At 38.7% G+C, this 20,810-nt stretch overlaps 1 protein-coding gene across 8 annotated transcripts in view; it reads left to right on the forward strand.

Annotated features, from left to right (window-relative positions):
- AKAP7 (A-kinase anchoring protein 7) overlaps positions 1 to 20,383 on the forward strand; it is a 130,949-nt gene extending 110,566 nt beyond the window's left edge. For 2 of the 8 annotated variants that reach the window (XM_061130608.1, XM_061130614.1), the window contains one exon: positions 18,356 to 19,366. In XM_061130608.1, coding sequence (XP_060986591.1) covers positions 18,356 to 18,549 — 194 coding nt within the window. In that variant the 3' untranslated portion in view covers positions 18,550 to 19,366. Of the gene's footprint in view, positions 1 to 336; positions 726 to 875; positions 996 to 18,355 lie in introns of those variants that run through there. The other 6 variants (XM_061130605.1, XM_061130609.1, XM_061130607.1 and 3 more) reach the window with 6 other exon arrangements.
- Positions 20,384 to 20,810: the final 427 nt, after the last annotated feature.

Consider the following 20,810-nt stretch of genomic DNA (forward strand, 5'->3'; position numbering starts at 1 on the left):
GCTTGCATTTTGAAGCATTAGTGGGGTTGTAAAAATCTGATTTTCTTTACCATTATACCTCATGGGTGGAAATAAACAATTCCTTGAAGACCAGCCATAGTAATTTCTGTGTATGTCAGAACTGAGAAGTATAGTTTGATCAGAGTAGATGCTCTGGAAACAAGAGCTGAGCAGATTCCACAGCATGCCCTGCAGGAGCCTCCGTGGTCTCTCCCGCACACATTCTCAGCCTCATCCTTCCCCACATCTGTCTCTTCCTCCGTCACCACCCACGAGACTGTGTTGTGAAGTCCCCGTGTTTATTAACACATAGCTTCTACCTCTGCTCTGCTGCAGGTTTCCTGAAGACAGGGTCCATGCTGGATTCATTTCTGTGTTCATCGCAACATTGCTTATCACAAACACAGGGTGCTCAATGACTGTGGCTGGAAAGATGGACGGAAGGGGAGAGGAGAGCGAGGGGGAAAGAAGGAAGGAACGTGCAAGGAAGGGATTGCACTCCACTCATCAACATCCATTGTTGTTGTTGTTCAGTTGCTAACTTGTGTCCGACTCCTTTGTAATCCCATGGACTATAGCCCATCAGGCTCCTCTGTCAATGGAATTTTCCAGACAAGAATACTGGAGTGGGTTACCATTTCTTTTTGCAGGGGATCTTCCCAACCCAGGGATCGAACCCATGTCTTCGGAATTGGCAGGTGGATTCTTTACCGCTCAGCCACCAGTGAAGCCCCAACATCCATTATTTAGTCTAAAAGTTAAAAAAAAAATTAAAAATTTCAATCTGCTAGCGAAACCTTCTGAATTCTTGTTTTCCAGTCAACCAGTTGTTATATGATACAGTATTTCTCACACGTATACCTTCATTTCTCCAGGACGAGCCTGCACCCTGGTTGTGTTGTGGAGAATCTGCTGGGGGGCGGGTGTCGTGTATCAACTCATCTTTCTGATTTCAAGTGGGAGCTGTGGATTGTCATCACTTCTACATGGTATTGGTAGGCCTTTTATCTAGCTCTTGGATCTCCATGTTCTTGCTTGTAATAATGGAAAAAACACTTGTTTTACCTCATGAGATTTCTTTGAGGACCAAATAAAAGAATGTTTGTGAAAGCACTTTGGAAAGGGCGAAGTGTTACCTAGACAGATGGAAGGATATATTCCTGCTGTTGCTATTAGTGACCTGGTACCTGGGGGTTTTTCTCAGCCCGTGGAAGCTCTTGATCTGGGTGTGTCCTTACTGCTTACAAAAGAGGTGAGGTGGTATCTACAATTATTATTTATTTCACCAGTTAGATTGATGGCAACATTTATGCTGCTGATTACATTGGTGAACACTGCCTTCAAAACAGGGAAGTGACCTTTATTTCTGCTTGAATCTGCTGCTACCCTGGAAGATCAGCCTAGGAAAGAAAAGTTTAGTTTATCATGGGCAGATGTGTTGGTCAAACACATGAAAATTAATTCTGGTTAGTCGTACCTTTAAATATTATGTGGTGTTATTTGCTCAGTCGTGTCCGACCCTTTGCGACCCCAGGGACTGTAGCCCACCAGACTCCTCTGTACATGGAATTCTCCAGGCAAGAATACTGGAGTGGGTTGCCATTCCCTTCTCCAGGGGATCTGCCCAACCCAGGGATCAAACCTGTATCTCCTGCATTGCAGGCAGATTCCTTAGCCTCTGAGCCTACAGGAAAGCCCTAAATAAAAGATAATGAATAACATAAACATAATAATTTTAAGATTCAAAGCAGTGCACATTTTCTAGCCTTCTTGTTTCTCTCCCAGATAAGAGCATGATTATTTGAAAATTTATGCTCCATATGTGTTTGAAACATGTTCACTTCTTCTTTGGCATGAGAATCACTTTCCAGTGATAGCCAAAGAAGTTGAGACTTCTTTGCACCAGGACTTGGGTTTGGAAGGTCTGCTTCTTTATCAGTGCTCAGACTGCACTCCTCAATCAGCTTTGTACAAAATGACATAGAGTGGTCCTGAGCAGACCATCAGGGGGTATAGGGAACTCCTTATATTTCCACCTGAGCAAATACAGGAATCAAAATTCAGGAGGAAACAACCACAGTTTCCATTTAATAGAGAGCAATTTATGATACGGAACAGCTGATAGACACCTACAGACAACACAAGGCAAGACAAGTGAGCAAAACAAACCTCTGAGAGCAGAGTACCCCTTGGAAATTGATTTCAACAGCAGTGATGATAATCACTTGTCAATCAAGTACTGGGTAGCAATTTAGTTTGCAGTCTTTGAACATATTGGTGCAAATGATACATGTCTGATACACCGAAGAGGAGAGTGAGAATGATTTGGGTTTATTCACGCTCAGAAACTACCCCAGTTTCTTTCTCCGGAAATGATCTTCAAATTTTGATATTGAGCAGGAGGGAAAAAAAACATGATTCAGAAAGAGAGCACCTAAGACTCTGAAGCCTGCAGCTGGGAGAGAGCACAGGTGTCATAGTTGAGATGTGACTCTTAGAAGAGCTGAGAAGTCATCCTTATTACTCACTTCATGCTAACTGCAAAGAGTGACGGGGCGCCAGTCCATTCCGCGAGTTCACATGTGGAGTAAACCCCTCAATAGCCCCTCATCGTGGGGAGGAACTTGTTCTCATTCGTATTTTATTAATTGAGGTATAATTTGCATACAGAAAAATTCACTTTTTTGTGTGTATAGTTCTGTGAGTTTTCATCAACACATAGAGTCATATAACCACCCCCACAGTCAACAGTGGGGAGAGTTGCATTACCCTTCCTATGTTCTCGGGCCCCTCTGTAACTCCTGTCCTCATCCCCAGCCCCTGGAAACCACTGGTCTGTTTCAGTACTGATGGTTTTCCCTTTCTCACAGTGTCACAGAGATGAGATCAGGCAGTATGCAGCCTTTTGACCCTAGCCTCTTTGACTTAGCATTAATGCACCTTAGATTCATCTGTGCTGCGGCATGCATCAGTATTCATTCCTTTGTGTTGCTGAGTACTAGTCCACTGGGTGGATATACCACAGCTTATTAATCCATTCACCAGTTGAAGGTGTTTCCATTGTCTCTAGTTTGGGGCATTTGTGAATAAAGCTATTATAAACATTCATGTGCAGATTTTCATGTGAGCATATGCTTTCATATCACTCGTTTTCACTTCTAGCGAGGAATAAATTTGCAGGGTTGCGTGGTAAGAGTATGGCCAACTTTCATAAGATAAACGTTTATTTGAAATTTCCAAACTTTTTACAAGCTGACTATGCCATTTTTGCATTCCCACTAGCAACAGGAGTTCCACTTGCTTCAAATCCTCACCAACACTTGATACTGTTTATCTTTTAAATTTTAATTTTAGTGGATGAGTAGTAGTATTTCATTGCGACTTTAGTTTGCATTTTCCAGAAAGTTATAACCAACCTAGATAGCATATTAAAAAGCAGAGACGTTACTTTGCCAACAAAGGTCCGTCTGGTCAAGGCTCTGGTTTTTCCAGTGGTCATGTATGGATGTGAGAGTTGGACTGTGAGGAAAGCTGAGCGCCGCAGAATTGATGTTTTTGAATTGTGGTGTTGGAGAAGACTCTTGAGAGTCCCTTGGACTGCAAGGAGATCCAACCAGTCCATCCTAAAGGAGATCAGTCCTGGGTGTTCATTGGAAGGACTGATGCTGAAGCTGAAACTCCAATACTTTGGCCACCTCATGGGAAGAGTTGACTCATTGGAAAAGACCCTGATGCTGGGAGGGATTGGGGGCAGGAGGAGAAGGGGACGACAGAGGATGAGATGGCTGGATGCCATCACCGACTCGATGGACATGGGTTTGAGCAAACTCCGGGAGTTGGTGATGGACAGGGAGGCCTGGCGTGCTGCGGCTCATGGCGTCGCAAAGAGTCGGACACGACTGAGCGACTGAACTGAACTGAACTGAATGGCTAATAATGTTGAGTATCTTTTCATATGTTTATTTGCCATCTCTATATTACTTGGAAAGTAACATTTCAATTCTTTTGGGTCGTGTTTTATTTTATTTTGTCTTACTAAGTTGTTGGAATTATTTTTGTATTCTGAATGAACTTTCTGTATATATATATTGTAAATACTTTCTTCCAGGCTGTGATTTGCTTTGCCTTAACAGTGTCTTAAGAAAAGCAAAAGTTTTATATTTTGATGATGTCCAATTTATCCTTTTTAGGGAATACATTGTGGTTTTCATCTCCTGGTTAAAAATCTTTGCCTAATCCGAGGTCACTGAGAAGTTCTATATTTTCTTCTAGACACTTTATAGTTTTAGCTCTTACAGTAAGTCTGCTATCCATTTTGAGTTCATTTTTATATATAGTATGAGATAAGGTTTGAGGTTCTTTTTTTATATAGACCATCATTCTAAACACCATTTCTTAAAAAGATTATTCTCTCAGTGTTGACCTGTCTTGGTGCCTTTGTTGAAAATCAGTTGGCCACATGTGTGTAGATCTGTTTCTGGATTGTGTTTTGTTTCATTAATCTATATGGTTGTCTTTAGGCCAATACCACATTGTCTCTATTTCTGTAGCTTTATATGAGTCTTAAAATCAGGTAGTATAAGTTTTCCAACTTTGTTCTTTTTTACAAAATTGTTTCAGCTGCCCTAATTTCATATTCATATACATTTTAGAACTCATCAATTTCTATGAAAAGGGCTGCTGGGGTTTGGATTGCAGAACTCTGTAGTTTTTGCATTTACAGAGCAGTTGATGGAGAATTGACCTCCGAAAGATATTGAGTCTTTTGAAAAATGAGTGTAGTTTATCTCTCTATTTAGGTCTTATTTCATTTCTTTCAGGAAATGTTGCAGTTATTAGCATTTAGGTGTTTCATACACTTTGTTGAATTGTCCCTAACTGTCTCTCATGTTATGCTATTAAAAATGATATTTTTGAATTTCAGTTTCTAGTTGTTATGACTAATATATAGAAATACAGTTGACTTTAAAACATCTTTTAAAGGTATCTTGTTGTTATTAATTTCTTATTTGACACCATTGTACTTTAACTACATGCACTGGATGAATTCAGTAATTTAAAATTTGTTGAGACTTGTTCTATGACTCAGAATTTGATATCCTTTTATAACTGTTTTCTGTACATCAGAGAAGAATGTGTTTGTTGCTATTGTTGGGTGAAGTGTTCTATAATTATCTGTGGATAGTTAGGTGGATTTGGTTACTAGCATTCAAGTCTTCTCTGTTTCTGGTGAATTTTTCCCTCCTTGTTCCATCAACTATAGAAGTGGTCTTGAAATCTCAAACTGTAATTGTGGATTATCTGTTACACTTTTAGTTCTGTTGGTTTTTGCTTCAGGTACTCTGAAGCTCTTGTTATTAGGCACATACACATTTATGATGTTTATATCCTATTGATAAACTTGACTCCATTATAATTAAAAAATGTCCCTCTTTCTGGCAGATAATTTTCTGACAGCTACCTTGTCTGGTATTGATTCTCTAGCTTTCTTTGGATGAGCATTAGCATGGTACATCCTTTTGCATCCTTTTACCTTTAACCTTTCTGTTTCTGTATATTTGAAGTAAATTTTTTGTTGACATCATAGTTGATTCATGTTTTCTTATCCAAATGAACAATCTCTGACTTTTTACTAGTGTATTTAGTGCATCTTCTATTTTATATGATTATCAACATGGGTGAGTTTGAATCATCCACTTTGCTTGTTGTTTCCTACTTGTCTCCTCTGCTGTTTGTTCCTTTTTCTTCTCTTTTACTGTTATTTTATATTATAATGTATTAGGATTTCATCTTAGGTTTATTATTAGTTTATTAGTTATGCTTTTTTATTTTTACTTTAGTAGTTGCTCTTGGGTTTTAAAACATATATCCTTAAGATGGTTTGCCTTCAAATAATATTATTTCTTCTTATCACACTTGACATAAGCACCTTATGACAATCATTTCCATATTCCCTCTTAGTCTTTGTGCTATTGTTACCATTTACTTTATTTCTATGTATTTTATAAACTCCATTTAAAATAGTTATGTCTTTTAAGGACATTAAGAATGAGAGAAAGCTTTTTATTTTTATCTGTATATGTACAGGTTTTAGTTCTCATCTTTTGAATAGATCCAAATTTCCATCTGGTCGCATTTCCCTCCTGCCTTAAGTTTTTCCTTTAACACTTCTTCTAGTGCTAGTTGGCTGATGATGGATTAATTTAGCATTTACATGTCTGAAAAAGTCTTTCACCCTCACTTTTAAGAGATAGTGTGTCCAGATAAAGAATTCTGGGTTTCCTTTTCCTTTCAGTAAAGATGTTGTGCTAACGTCTTTTGGCTTGCATGGTTTCTGATGTGTGGGTCTGCTATCATTCTTGTCTTTGTTCCTCTGTAAAATGTATCCTTTTTCCTTTGGCTGCTTTTATGATTTTCTTTTAATATTGGTTTTCAGCAGTTTGATCATCATGTTCCTTGGTGTGATTTTCTTCACATTTCTTGTACTTGATATTTTCTGAGCTTCTTGGTTTTAAGGTTATGGTTTTTATTGCATTTCCAACATTTGGCCCATGATTTCTCTCTCTGTATATTACTTATATGTCTTTATATAGATGTGTATTTTGCACTCCCCTTTCTCTTTGTTTAACGCCCTCCGCTGATTAAATCGGCCACAGCAGCGTTTAATTCCTATTTCTTTTCTCTCTTTAGGGTGTCCCTTTGTTTCCTGTTGCATTTACCACAGTTAAGGTCCTCATTGTTTCTCTTCTTGTCTGTTGCAAAAACTTGTCTTTATTTTGCCCCTCTCCAGTCCTTCTTCTGTATCCCACACAATGAATCACAGTGAGTTTTCTGAAATGTGCTCTGCTTAACACCCTTCAGGGGTTGCCTACTGCCTATAGAACGCACTTATACTCCACTGCGTGGTCGGTAGAGCCCTCATCCCTCCCTGCTCTGTGGCCTTCCCCTGTGCCACCCTCACCCCACTGATGGCTCTCTGAAGTGACTCCCGTCCCCAAGTGCATCGTGCATTCCCACCTGTGTCCACATTCATGCCTTTGTTCTGAGACCTTCCTGCCTCCCTTACCTTGTGCCTATAAACACCTGCTCAAGTTGACATACCTCCTCTGTGAAGCCTAGTAACTTGTCATCCCTCTCCAGCTCCTTTGGACCTTGAACATGCTCTGTTGTCTTGCAGTCATTGTTTATTAGCCATCCTCTAGGCTGACTTAGGAGAAGGCAACGGCAGCCCACTCCAGTCCTCTTGCCTGGAAAATCCCATGGACGGAGGAGCCTGGTGGGCTACAGTCCATGGGGTCGCTAGGAGTCGGACATGACTGAGTGACTTCACTTTCACTTTTCACTTTCATGCATTGGAGAAGGAAATGGCAACCCACTTCATTGTTCTTGCCTGGAGAATCCCAGGGATGGGGGAGCCTGGTGGCCTCCCATCTATGGGGTTGCACAGAGTCGGACACGACCGAAGCGACTTAGCAGCAGCAGCAGGCCAACTTATGTGTGGGTAGAGACTATATTGTATTTCTTGTTAAATACTTAGTAATGGCATGTAGCAAGCACTTAGTAAGGTGTTTGAGTAGACTGATGATTGGTATTTAGTAGGTATTGAGACCATTCTTCTTAAAATAAATTGAACTCAAATTTAAACATAAGTACATGTATAAAAAGTATAATACAATAATTATATTTTGAGAGCCTGCTCTGGCACAGACACAGTGTTAGGCACGTTCCACACCTTACCTCTTGTGTTTACAACAGCAGTACAAGGCGTGGCCCACTCATGGGAAATTTAAGTTTGGAGAGATTATGAGCAAGGCTGTGCAGATAGAAAATGGCAGAATTGGATTTCAAACTCACATGTCATGTTTTTTCCTCCTTACACACATATGAGGAGTTCCGCCACATCACTAATGATAGTTCTATCCTATTATCTAGGTTTCCAGTAAGAGAGTTACAGCAGGAATTGTGTAGAGAACAGTGTGGATCATAGTATGGACTCAGAAAACCGATGTTAACAGACGAAAAAGAAGTCTATCTAAAAGGCTATTGTGTATGGCTGGAAAGCATTCTTTGGTAGACTGTTTGGCCTACAAACATCCAGTGCTTCTGTCTTGTCTCATCTGTCATACGGCCGTGTGACGGGCAGTCTTGAGATGCAAGTCACAGAAGTCTTCCCAAGCCATGGGATGTGGAGTTTCCTACAGGGAGGGGTGAAGAGGCTTTAGGCGGTGACTTGGGGAATAGTGGAGGGAAGGAAAGACTCTGGAGGTGCCAGCTATGCTAACCAAAGATTCAAGGGGCTCAGAACCCTTAGTCATCATGACAGCTTTGGCTGGGGCCACTTGCCTCCACCCAGTCAGCTGCCTGTTGGACCTTATCTCTTCTTAGGTTCCCCTCAAGGCGACCATTGATTTTTTTAGCCTAATTGCAATCCACCCCCACCCCTCCAGCTTAAAAATGTTGAGTGTACTGGTCTCAGTGTAGTGGTTGAGTGTAAAAATGGAGTGTAGTGGTCTCCAGAAGCTGCAGGGGTTGTCCTTTTGTACATAAATATCATGATTTTAAAATTTATTCTGTACTACTGATTTCAGAATAAAATTTACAAAGGCATGGTTCTTTCCTCTTTGGACTTAATATTCTAGAAAATAGTTAAACTCTGGTTTTGGTGTTTTAATTCTAAAATTTTCTGCTGTGTGTGCTGGGGGTGGAGAGCTTTGGTATTTGACAAAAGAAGGGGAACTTTCATTGCAGCAACTCTGTTTTCCACAGTGTTGGCACAGAGGGATCTGAGGACAGTGTCAGTTTAAATGTGCACTTGGGGACAATTCTTGACCTGTCCCTCATCATCTCAGAAGAGTTGCAAGTGGTGTACGAGGAAGCTAAGTATGCCACCTCAACTTTTTTTTTTTCATTTATTTTTATTAGTTGGAGGCTAATTACTTTACAATATTGTAGTGGTTTTTGTCATACATTGACATGAATCAGCCATGGATTTACATGTATTCCCCATCCCGATCCTCTCTCCCACCTCCCTCTCCACCCGATTCCTCTGGGTCTTCCCAGTGCACCAGGCCCGAGCACTTGTCTCAGTCATCCAGCCTGGGCTGGTGATCTGTTTCACCCTAGATAATATACATGTTTCGATGCTATTCTCTCAAAACATCCCACCCTCGCCTTCTCCCACAGAGTCCAAAAGTCTGTTCTGTATTTCTGTGTCTCTTTTTCTGTTTTGCATATAGGGTTATCGTTACCATCTTTCTAAATTCCATATATATGTGTTAGTATGCTGTATTGATCTTTATCTTTCTGGCTTACTTCACTCTGTATAATGGGCTCCAGTTTCATCCATCTCATTAGAACTGATTCAAATGAATTATTTTTAATAGCTGAGTAATATTCCATGGTGTATATGTACCACAGCTTCCTTATCCATTCGTCTGCTGATGGGCATCTAGGTTGCTTCCATGTCCTGGCTATTATAAACAGTGCTGCGATGAACATTGGGGTGCACGTGTCTCTTTCAGATCTCCACCTCAACTTTTTGAATAGCCTGTGGACCTATATTTAGTGTTTCTTTTAGTCTAGGTAGGTGAAAGAAAAGGTAAGCTCAGCTAATAAAAAGAAATTTGCTTCTAAGGAGGATACATTATGCTGCAAATTGAAACAAATTAGAACTTTTAATGTAGTTGCATTCTCTCCCTTAGGTCTTACATGATGTTGTAATGAAGATTTTTTTGGTTCTTTAAAAAAACAATCTATTAGCATGACTTATTCTTATCATAACAAACAGGTACCTAGATTTTGGCAGTGGGTGGAGGGTAGTGATCATTTCTGGAGCCCTTCATGTGATATCAATTAAGGAATTATTGGGTCAACTCACACATAAAAACAGTTGACCTATATTAATACTGACCTTAAATTATCCCAATAGGTATAATTGCTACTCTCCTTGCTGCCACAAAGGAGGTCACTTATTTTCTTTTTTGTAATCACAAAAATAAATTTTATTTAAGTGCTGACTTGTTACCAGAATTTCAAAAACTAAATCTTGGGTGTATACTATGGACTAATGGTGTTGCAACTCTTATGGAGAGTGGAATTGCTTACTTCAAGTTTATTGAAAAGTTTCTTAAGTCTGTTCTTTTAGGGAAAGTATTGTGTTTGGTGGACTTGATAGCATTTCTCATTACCTTTCCATTATATTTTTAGAATTCTCCTAAGAAGTCAATTAAAGATATTCAGGGGGAGGATTTCTAAAAAAGAGAAAAGAAAAAAAAAAACAGTGTCAAAGACAAAGATTAATCTGTCATTTTAAATAGGTATGGTAGTAAATAACCTAGGTAGAACTAGAAAGAATATTTTTGTTGAAAGGTTGCTGCATACATTGGTAATATATTTTGTGTGTACTTCTGTTGGAAAATGTTGGTGGTGGTGTTTAGACTCATTGGCAACCCCATGGACTGTAGCCCACCAGGCTCCTCTGTCGAGGGGATCGCCCAGGCAAGAATACTGGAGTGGGTTGCCATTTCCTTCTCCAGGAGATCTTACCAGCTAAGAGATCAAACCCTCGTCTCCCACAATGAAGGTGGGTTCTTTACTGCTGAGCCACCAGGGAAACCCCTGTGCTGGAATATCAAATGATAGATCGTATACCTTGCAGTGACACATTGAACCTCCGTTGTTAACTAGGCTTCAGGGGAAATGAATGCAGTCATTTATCCTAGAGGGCTCTGTGGGAGACAGATACCTTTACTCAAGTAGTAGGCAGAAAAAGAACATAGCATAACTTTATTCCTAAAATGCCTCTTCTGATTAATCTGAATTAAGAACCTAAAAGTGGAAACAAAAATAAGGTCTCACGGGAATGAAGATACACACTTCTTGAATCACTGTATTCTTACCCTCTTGTGATGAGCCTTCTGATAGCCTCTTCCCTGGGCTAATATTGATAGTCTGAGGATGCTTTGTGGAAATCCTAGGTGAGCCAGGGATCCAGGATAGATCTGGAAGATTCATTTATAAATGTATTTTTTGTCAATTGGTTAATTAGTTTGTTATTGTAGATTGTTAATATTTGACCCATTGACTGGATATTTTGGCAGACTGACCAGGTTCATCAAGTGGAGAGGGTAGCGATTTTTCACATGGATATTTGGATTCATGAAGTTCTCTGCACTCAATTTAAATTTAATATTAAGTTTAAATTCCTGGCCACTGTGTGCTATCCTTACTGGAAAATAGGAACATTTAAAAAGTTTTGCTACTGCCTGTGAGGACTTTAATCAACTATTCTCTTGACTGACAGATATTTATTGAACTTTTATTGCATTCAATAAACGGTGCCGTGGAGTAGCAGAGCAAGAGATAACAGAAAAGTAGGACATGCTCTCTGCGCTCAAGATGTGTCTTTAGCAGAGCAGATAGCTGAATCAGTAGTTGGGGAGTAAATACATTGATAAGTAATGCTCATAATTTGTAATGAAATTTAAAAAGGAAAATCAGTGGGACTTAGTTTTGTCTCTCTCCCGTATCACCATAGGCTAAAATAGCTAGGTATATAGTAAGTCCTCTATGCACCCTTGTTGAATGAATGACCAAGCAACCATGTATTATACACGCAGTCAGAGGTTTTTGTAATCCAGTGGAAGTTCATCCCTTTTGGCTGGGTTAGTCAAGGAAGGCTTTGTAAAGTAGGGGATTTAGTTATTGAGACAGGAAGGACTGCCGAGAGAAGAGGGATTGTGAAGACGTTCCTGAGGAGATGCTGCAAGCTATCAGTGGAAGTGTGGCGGGGGTGGGTGGTCACCAAAGGTAGATTTTGAAAAGCTTTGGATGGCAAGTTTAAATTTTCCTGTAGAGACAATGGAGTTTAAAAAGGGATGTTTTAGAAATAGGAATCTAGAGGTGTTATACTAGATACATTGAAGAGGGGAGAAGTTGTAAAAAGCCCATGGATAAGGCTTGGTGATGAAGTGGATTGATGAGGAAGAGGAAGGAGTTAAAGATGCTGACATTCTTGTTTTGAGCTTGGTTGAATTGGATAGTGTAATAGTAAAAGCATAAATGAAAAAAGGAAAATCAGAAGGGAAAATTAATGTTTTATGGGAAGATTTTTCTGTTTTAAATTTCTTAATGTTTAAAATAACAGGGACACTTCATTGTGGGCTGAGAGAAATCACAGATCTTTTTGACCTGAGAGGCATCTTGGAGACTGAGTTATGATTAGATTCCAGTCCAGTGCTGTTATCTTATTGATCATGTATCAGTTGTGATGAGTGATGTTATCTTAGAGCTGCCTGGGATCAGAAAGAGCCCCAGGAATGCATTCTCTGGCCTAGATGCGGAGCACAAACAGGGTGGCAGATGTGGAGAGTCATTTACAGTGTGTTGAAGGGTACTTAAGGAGTACTCCTTCACTTAAAGTTTGGTTTCCTCTCAAATTTGAAGAGCCACTATAAAATAGTTCCAGGTAACACACCTGGAGGTATCTACACAGTATTAACACTGTGTTATAAGATTGGCAGAATCCTTTAAATATTAGGCGATGTACTCATTCATTCTTACTAATAAAAACAGTCTTACTGTTGTTGTTGGTCAGTCGCTTAACCGTGTCCGACTCTTTGCGACCTCATAGACTGCAGCACGCCAGGCCTCCCTGTCCTTCACCATCTCCCAGAGCTTGCTCAAACTCATGTCTGTTGAGTCGGTGATGCCATCCAACCATCTCATCCTCTGTCGTCCCCTTCTTCTCCTGCCTTCAGTCTTTCCCAGCATCAGGGTCTTTTCTCATGAGTCAGCTGTTTGTATCAGGTGGCCAAAGTATTGGAGTTTCAGCTTCAGTATCAATCCTTCCAATGAATGTTCAGAATTGATTTCCTTTAGGATGGACTGATTTGATCTCCTTGCAGTCCAAGGAACTCTTAAGAGTCTTCTCCAGCCCCACAGTTCTTACTCCCAAATGTTGTATTAATAATGCTGCATTAATAATAATTTCTTTATCTTTCTTTTAATATCTTGACATATTTATGTTTAGTAAGTTCTGTGTAGATGTCACTGAGTTGAAGCTCACTCAATTCCTACAAATATTCTATCTAGGAATTTTTTAGCCTAGCTCTGGGGTGCCATATTGTCACTTTTGAGGAGGCAGCAGTTGCTAAGGCCCTTACTGGTAGCATGTCCAGATGGGCCTGTAACCCATCTCTCTTCTGCTTGGATGTTGCTGGGAATGATGGTATCAGCGTAATTGGCCTTGTTAAATAGAAGGCCAATTGGACATGTGTTAAATAGAAGTGGTGGGGCTCAGAAGGAGGGTTTAGGAGCCAGTTCTTACTCTTGGCATATATGCTTTTGTATTCCAATCCCTATTACATGTGAGGATAGAAAATAATGTCCATCTTCCTGCTCACACCCTTTGTGTCTGCCTGGCCCAGACCCAAGGTTGTAAGTGTAACATTGGGCTTTTGGCTTCTGGAGGTCATGGGTGTTATTCCAAAAACTGAGCTGACATTTACTGTGTGAGGATTCTAATTACTTTCTTTTTTTTCCTGGCTTTATTGAGATATAATTGACATATAACATTATGAAAATTTAAGGTGTTCCCTGGTGATGATTTGATACTTATCTATATCTATAAATAGAGTGAAATGTTTTCGACAACAAGATTAGTTAACACATCTTTCGCTTCACATAATTATAGTTTTGTTTTTATGTTGAGAATGTTAAAACTCTATTCTCGTAGCACGTTTAAAGTTTAGCATACAGTATTGTTACCTGCAGTCACAATGCTGTACATTAGATCGTCAGAACTTATTCATCTTATATTTGAAAGTTTGTTCCCTTTGACCAACGTATTTCCCTGCCTCACTCCCTCCTGGAGTGAGGGGCAACCCCCATTCTACTCTCTGTTTCTGTAAGTTCAGTGTTTTTATTCCATAGGTAAGTGAGGTCATGCAACATTTGTCTTTCTCTGACTTATTTCACTTAACATAAGGCCTCAAGGTTTATCCATGTCACGAATGGCAGGGTTTCTTTCTTTTTAAAGGATACACACCACATTTTCTTTATCTGTTCACCTGTTGATGGACTCTTGGGTTGTTCCCATTTCTCGCTATTGTGAAATATATTACAGTGAACATTGGAGCACAGATACCTCTTCGAGATAGTGATTTCATTTTCTTCAGATATATACCCAGAAGTGGGACTGCTGGATCATATGATAATTATATTTTTAATTTTTTTAGGAAACGTCATACTGTTTTCCATAATAGCTGCATCAATTCATGTTTCTACCAGTAGTGCGCAAGGGTTCCCTTTTCTCTGCATCCTCACCAGCATTTGTTATTTTCTATTTTTTCATAATAACCATTCTGGCGTGAAGTGATGCCTCCCTGTGGTTTTGATTTGCCTTTCCCGATGATTAGAACATCTTTTCCTGTACTTGTTGGCCACTTGCATGTCTTCGTTGGAAAAATATTCAGATTCTCTGCCCACTTTTTAATAGGATTGTTTGCATTTTTGTCATGATGTTTTGAGCGTGAAATCAGACAGGTGATTTGCAAATATTTTCTCCTGTTCTGTGCTGGCTCTTCATTTTGTTGATTGCTTCCTTTGTTGTGCACAAGCTTTTTAGTTTGATTTAGTCCCACTCGTTGATTTCTGCTTTTGTCACTTGTTCTTCTGATGTCATATTCAAAAACAATCATTGCTAAAACCAATGTCAAGGAGCTTTTCTCCTGTGTTTTCTTCTGGGAGTGTTAATGGTTTCAGGTCTTACACTTCAGTCCTAAATTCATTTTGAGTTAATGTTTGTGAATGATGTAAGATAGGGGTCAAATTTCATTTTTTTTTTTTTTTTGGCATGTGGATATCCAGGTTTTCCAACACTACTTATTAAAGAGACTGTCCTTTCCCCATTATGTATTCTTGTATCATTGCCATTGTCAAATACTAGTTGACCGTATATGTGTGAGTTTATTTCTGGGCTCTTAACTCCGTCCCATTGGCCTGTCTGTTTTTTTGCTGCTGCCATACTGTTTTGAAATCAGAGAGTGATGTTTCCAGCTTTGTTCTTTCTCATGATGGCTTTGGCCATCTGGGATCTTCTGCGTTTTCATATGAATTTTAGAATTTTTTAAAATTTCTGTAAATAAATGCCATTGTAATTTTGATAAAGATTGCATTGAATCTATAGATGGCTTTTGGTAGTATGGACATATTAACGATATTCACTCTTCCAATCCATATATATGGGATTTTTTTTTTCATTTATTTGTGTCTTCATTTTCTTTGATCAGTCTTATAGTTTTTTAGTACATAGATATTTCACTTCCTTGGTTAAATTTATTCCTTAATATTTCATTGTTTCTGATGCTATTTTAAATGGTATTATTTTTAAAATTTCTTTTTCAGATAGTTTGTTTTCCTGTATAGAAATGCAGCTGATTTTTGTATCTTGATTTTGTATCTGTAAACTTTACTGAATTCACTTATTAGGTTTAGTAATTTTTAGTATTTTCTGTACACAAGATTATACTGTCAGCAAACAGAGGTGTTTTTCTTTCTGATGTGGATGTCTTTTTTTTTTTTTTTTCTTTTTCTTTTTCTTGCCTGATTGCTCTTCCTTGTTCTTCCATTACTATGTGGAATAAGAGTGGTGAGGGTAGGCACTCTTGCCCTTGTTTCTGATTTTGGAAGGAAGGCTTTCAAACTTTCACCATTGAATGTGGTGGGTTTGTCATATATGGCCTTTATTATGTTGAGATATGTTCCTCCATGGGCTTCCCAGGTGGCCCTAGTGGTAAAGAGCCCCGCCTGCCAGTGCAGGAGCCGTTAAAAAAACCCTGGGTTCAATCCCTGGGTCAGGAAGATTCCCCTGGGGGAGGGCAAGGCAACCCACTCCAGTATTCCTGCCTAGAGAATTCCATGGACAGAGGAGCCTGGCAGGCTATAGTCCATTGGATCACAAAGAGTCGGGCACGGCTGAAGCAACTTGGCATGCACATACATGTTCCTCCATATCGAGTTTGTTGAGAGTTTTTGTCACAAAGGGATGTTGAATTTTGTCATGTGGGTTTTTTTTTTTTTTTTTTACCATGTATTGAAATGATTATGTGATTTTTAACCTTCGTGTTGTTAATGTGGTATATCACATTGATTTATTTGCATATGTTCAGCCACTTTTATATCTCAGGGATAAATATCCTTTGATTGTGGTGTATGATCCTTTTAACATACTGTTGAATTTGGTTTGCTAGTATTTTGTTGAGTTTTTTGCATCCAAATTGATGAAGATATTTGCCTGCCCTTTTTTTTCCCCTTATAGCATCCTTATGTGACTTTGGTATCAGAGTAATGTTGATCTCATAAAAGAGTTTGGGAGTGTTATATCCTCTTTAGTTTATTTTTTTCTTTCTGGCAGGGTTTGAGAAGTGTTATTAATACTTCTTCTTTAAATGTTTGGTAAAATTTAGCCATAAACCCAGACAGTCCTGGGCTTTTGTTTGTTGGAGGTTTTTGATTACTGATGTAATCTTAAATTTGTTATTGGTCTGTGGAAGGTTGTATGTTTCTAGGTTGTCTGATTTGTGGCCTATAATTGTTCATAGTAGTCTCTTATGACATATTTTTTTTTATTTCTGTGGTATCAGTTACAATGTTTCTGCTTTCATTTATAGTTTTGAATTCTCTTTATCTTCATAAGTCTATTTAAAGATCTGTTCTTTTTTGTTTTATCTTTTCAAAAAGACAGCCCTCTCTTCCATTGATCTTTTCTACTGTTTTTCTATTCGCTATTTCATTTATTTCTGCTCTGATTTTAATGTTCTTTCTGCTAACTTTGGGCTTAGTTTGTTCTTATTTTTCTGGCTCCTTGAGATATCAAGTTAGGTTGTTTACTTGAGATTATTCTTTTTTCTTAATGCAGGCTTTTATTACCATAAACTTCCCTTCTAGCTCTGCTTTTGCTGGATCATAAGGTTTGGTATGTTGTGTTTCCATTTTTGTTTGTTTCAAAATATATGTTTTTAATTTCTCTTTTGATTTCATCTTTGATTCGTTGGTTGTTCATGAGTGTTTGTTTAATTTCTACATATTTGTGAACTTTCCAGTTTTCCTCTTGCTATTGATGTCTAGTTTTATACCACTGTAGTCAGAAAAGGTACTTGGTTTGATTTCAGTTTTTAAAAATTTGCTGAGACTCGTTTTGTGACCTAACAGTCTATCCTGGAGAATGTTTCATGTGTGCTTGAGAAGAATGTATATTCTGGTGCTGTTGGATGGAATGTTCTTTATATGTCTCTTGGGTCCATTTGGCCTCAAGTGTAGTTCAAGTCCAATGTTTTCTTATTGATGTTCTGTCTGAATGATCTATCCATTGTTGAAAGTAGAGTGCTAAAATCCCCTACTCTTATTGCATTGACGTCTATCACTCCCTTGAGATCTGTTAGCATTTACTTAATGTACTCAGGTGCTTAGATGTCTTTGCTGCTGTCACTCATCTGCCTTTCTGGGTCCACGGTTCAGTGGAAGGAAATGAAGGACTATATGGGCCTGAGAGGTGAGCCGCTAGTTTTTTTCTTTTACTCAGTTAAGGGAGACGGGAAGGAGAGTGAGTGCAAAATATGCAGCATTCGAGCAGATGAGAACCAGCTCTTTTACAGAAATATGAGAAGATAATTAAACCTTGATCATCACTAGCAGGGAAGCAAAATGGCCATAAAATACTAACATCTAGTAATTTACTGTCATAATCCTAATTATTCTATAAGAGTTTCCTATTTTTAAGTTGCAGCGATAATTCTGAAATTTAAAAAAAATACTAGTTTAACATGCTTATTTTAAACTAGTTCCTAGCAGTAGTAACCACCTGTGTCTTCACGGGAGTGCTGAGACTTTGTTAACAACTTTCCAGGCCAAGTATTATAAAATCACTGATCCTGTGTGCTGGGAAATCTCGGTTACCTAACATTTGATAGTGGTGAAGTATGAACAGATACATCTTGCTGGTGATTTCACATGTCTGAGTCTCCCGGTGGTGGGTACATGGACTTTGTAGTAATGATCAGCCTTGGATGAAAGGAAAACAAAAATCCCATGTAGAACTGGGGAACTTCCAGCATTGCTAGGTAGAGTATTTTTAGATTGGGGCTAATGAATGGCTTTTCAACCTGAAGTCTTCAGGGACAGGCAGTCTGCAAGTACCAGATGAAAAGCCAAGTCAGTATTCTTGAATTTATAGATCCAATTTACCAGATTGAAGGACACTTGCTCTTTGTAACTCACTGAACTAGCTGGCCCCTGCATGCCGGGTTTCTATGGCAATACGATCTCAGTGACCTCTCTTCTCTGTTGTGGAATGTAGGTGATAAGAATGGAGGTGAGCCCGATGATGCTGAGCTGGTAAGGCTCAGTAAGAGGCTGGTGGAGAACGCAGTGCTGAAGGCTGTCCAGCAGTATCTGGAAGAAACACAGAACAAAAACAAGCCAGGGGATGGGAGCTCTGTGAAAGCTGAAGAGGCTGATAGGAATGGCACCGACAGTGACGACAGGAAGTGAGACCCACATGCAGGCAGGACCCCGCTGCCCCGGGAGAAGCACCCCTGCCCGCCTCTGCCGAGTCAAGGGGCTCATTCCATTGTGCTGTCTAAGTGTCTTGTCCAGTCTGTGAAGATTGCCTAATACTTTTCCTGATTGATGTGTTTGCATTTCTGAAGCACAACAGAAGAGAAATGGAGAACTGGGACTCTCAGAGGAAATCAGTTTACGAAGGAAGCGTGGCCCGGGTTTCACTTGCCCCAGCCGTGGCTGGGGGGCAGTGGCTGTGGGTTATGCCGGGTGGACTCAACTGAAAGACCACAGAAGAGGCCTTGACGGAGATGGAGTACTGCCACTTCAGTTGCTTAGCAGGGCATTTCACTACCTTATCTGAGGCCAGAACACACACAGAGCTAACAAGTGCTACGATTAAAATGATCACTGTTGAAATTATTATCTATAAGTTGGTCCACAGTGTTTCACATTTGTCCTATGTGTGTTGTTCCTATGCATTACTTACAGTAAATTTGATTCTTGTAAATGATATATTTTGGTGAAATGCAACCTTTTCTATAAAATGTGGGCAGCATTTTAGAGGTTTCTTTTTAACCTTCTTTTGATAAGTCAGTATGCCATATTTAATGTTTTTTCATTGGCATTTGTACGTGAAATGTATCATATAATTTTTTTCCCATAGGCCCAAAACCTATTGGAATCCAGGACTTAATTAATGAAGCTTTGCGTCGAGAGAGGATGGGTCTGCAGTCCAAAGTGAAAGAGATAAAAGCACTTTTATTAAAGCCTGAGATTCAGGCCAAAATCAGGAGGGAGCTCTTTGAAGGAAGATTCATTAACAACAGTAATCAAGGAAACGATGTGGATTTCAGCACAACTTTAACATAAACTCTACATTGCTGCCATAGTACTAGAGTTTATGAAATCTTTTCAGCTCATTAAGTAACTCTTTGGTGAATACCAAAGAAGTATTCTGATAGTTTGCACAACAGCAGACCAACATTTGGTAAGGTTGCTTTGGAAAGAAAATTTCTTTCCAAAGAAAACTGAATTCTGCACTGTTATTTTTAAGCTAAACTTGTGTTTTAGAATGTTTATCTCTGTAATATCAAGATTCGTTTTATAGAAGAGACTTCTTAATTTAGCTGTTGTGAGATGTTCCTTGAGTCCTCACAGATAAAATATACAGACTGTGAAAAATCATTTACTAAAAAAAACAAAATAAAACCCATTATTTTAAGGGTCATTTGTTTCCTGTTGATATGACTTGGGTTGTTGTTCAGTCAAAAGAAGCATTGTTCACATGTATCTATATCTAGTGTTACTTTTAATGAGACTTTGAATGTTTGTTGATCACTAGTACTTGAATGAACATTTATAAATGTAATTATTGCAGTCACTGGTTAAGAATGTTTTATAATTTCATATGTATTATTTTTCAATGATTGAAATATAGTTTGCTTTTTCATTTCTTACTGAATGTTTGGGGTTTTTATTTTCTACTTTTCTGAAGATAAGCTAGCCCATGTCTTATTGTATCCCGTATAATCTGAATTTGCTTGCACTGGTTCATTTTTAAAGAATATTCTTTAAAATTTTCCTTCCTATATGATAATCACTGGTAACAGCTTTTTCTATAATCATTGTAAAATTGCTGCTACTAACAGATCATGATGGAGGGGGAAATTATTAGAGATCAAATATGTAATCATTTCAAAGATAAAATCCAGTTTACTCATGGATTTTTGCTATTTTTTCACTGGGTAAATTATATTACATTTATTTATAAGTGAGTTTATGCATTTTCATGCCTCTTAATAAATGTATTGTTTTCCCTTGTTGTCTTTCTTCATTTATTTTTTTCTTCTTAGAATCTGAATATAGTGAAGTCAGAAATAGGGACTCTGATGGTTTCAGTGTTTTTTAAAACTATTTTGTATTAGATATAGTTGAATAACAATGTTGTGATAGTTTCGGGTGTACTGTAAAGAAATTCAGTTGTACGTATCCATGTGCCTATTCTTTTTCAAATTCTTTTCTCACTTAGGTTGTTATGTAACATTGAGCAGAGTTCCCTGTGCAATACAGTAGGTCCTTGTTCAGTGTCTCTTAACTTTTGTGTTCTTATCCTACTTGCCAAGAGAGCACAGTTGTCAGAGCACCTTTAACCTTAGACTTTTAAATCACTTCAGATCCGTCAGCTTCACAGAGAATATCAACAGAACGTTAAAGGCAAAGAAAATCTCAGTAGCATCTCATAAACTGCG

This window comes from Dama dama, chromosome 26, assembly GCF_033118175.1.
Source record: "Dama dama isolate Ldn47 chromosome 26, ASM3311817v1, whole genome shotgun sequence".
NCBI lineage: Eukaryota > Metazoa > Chordata > Mammalia > Artiodactyla > Cervidae > Dama > Dama dama.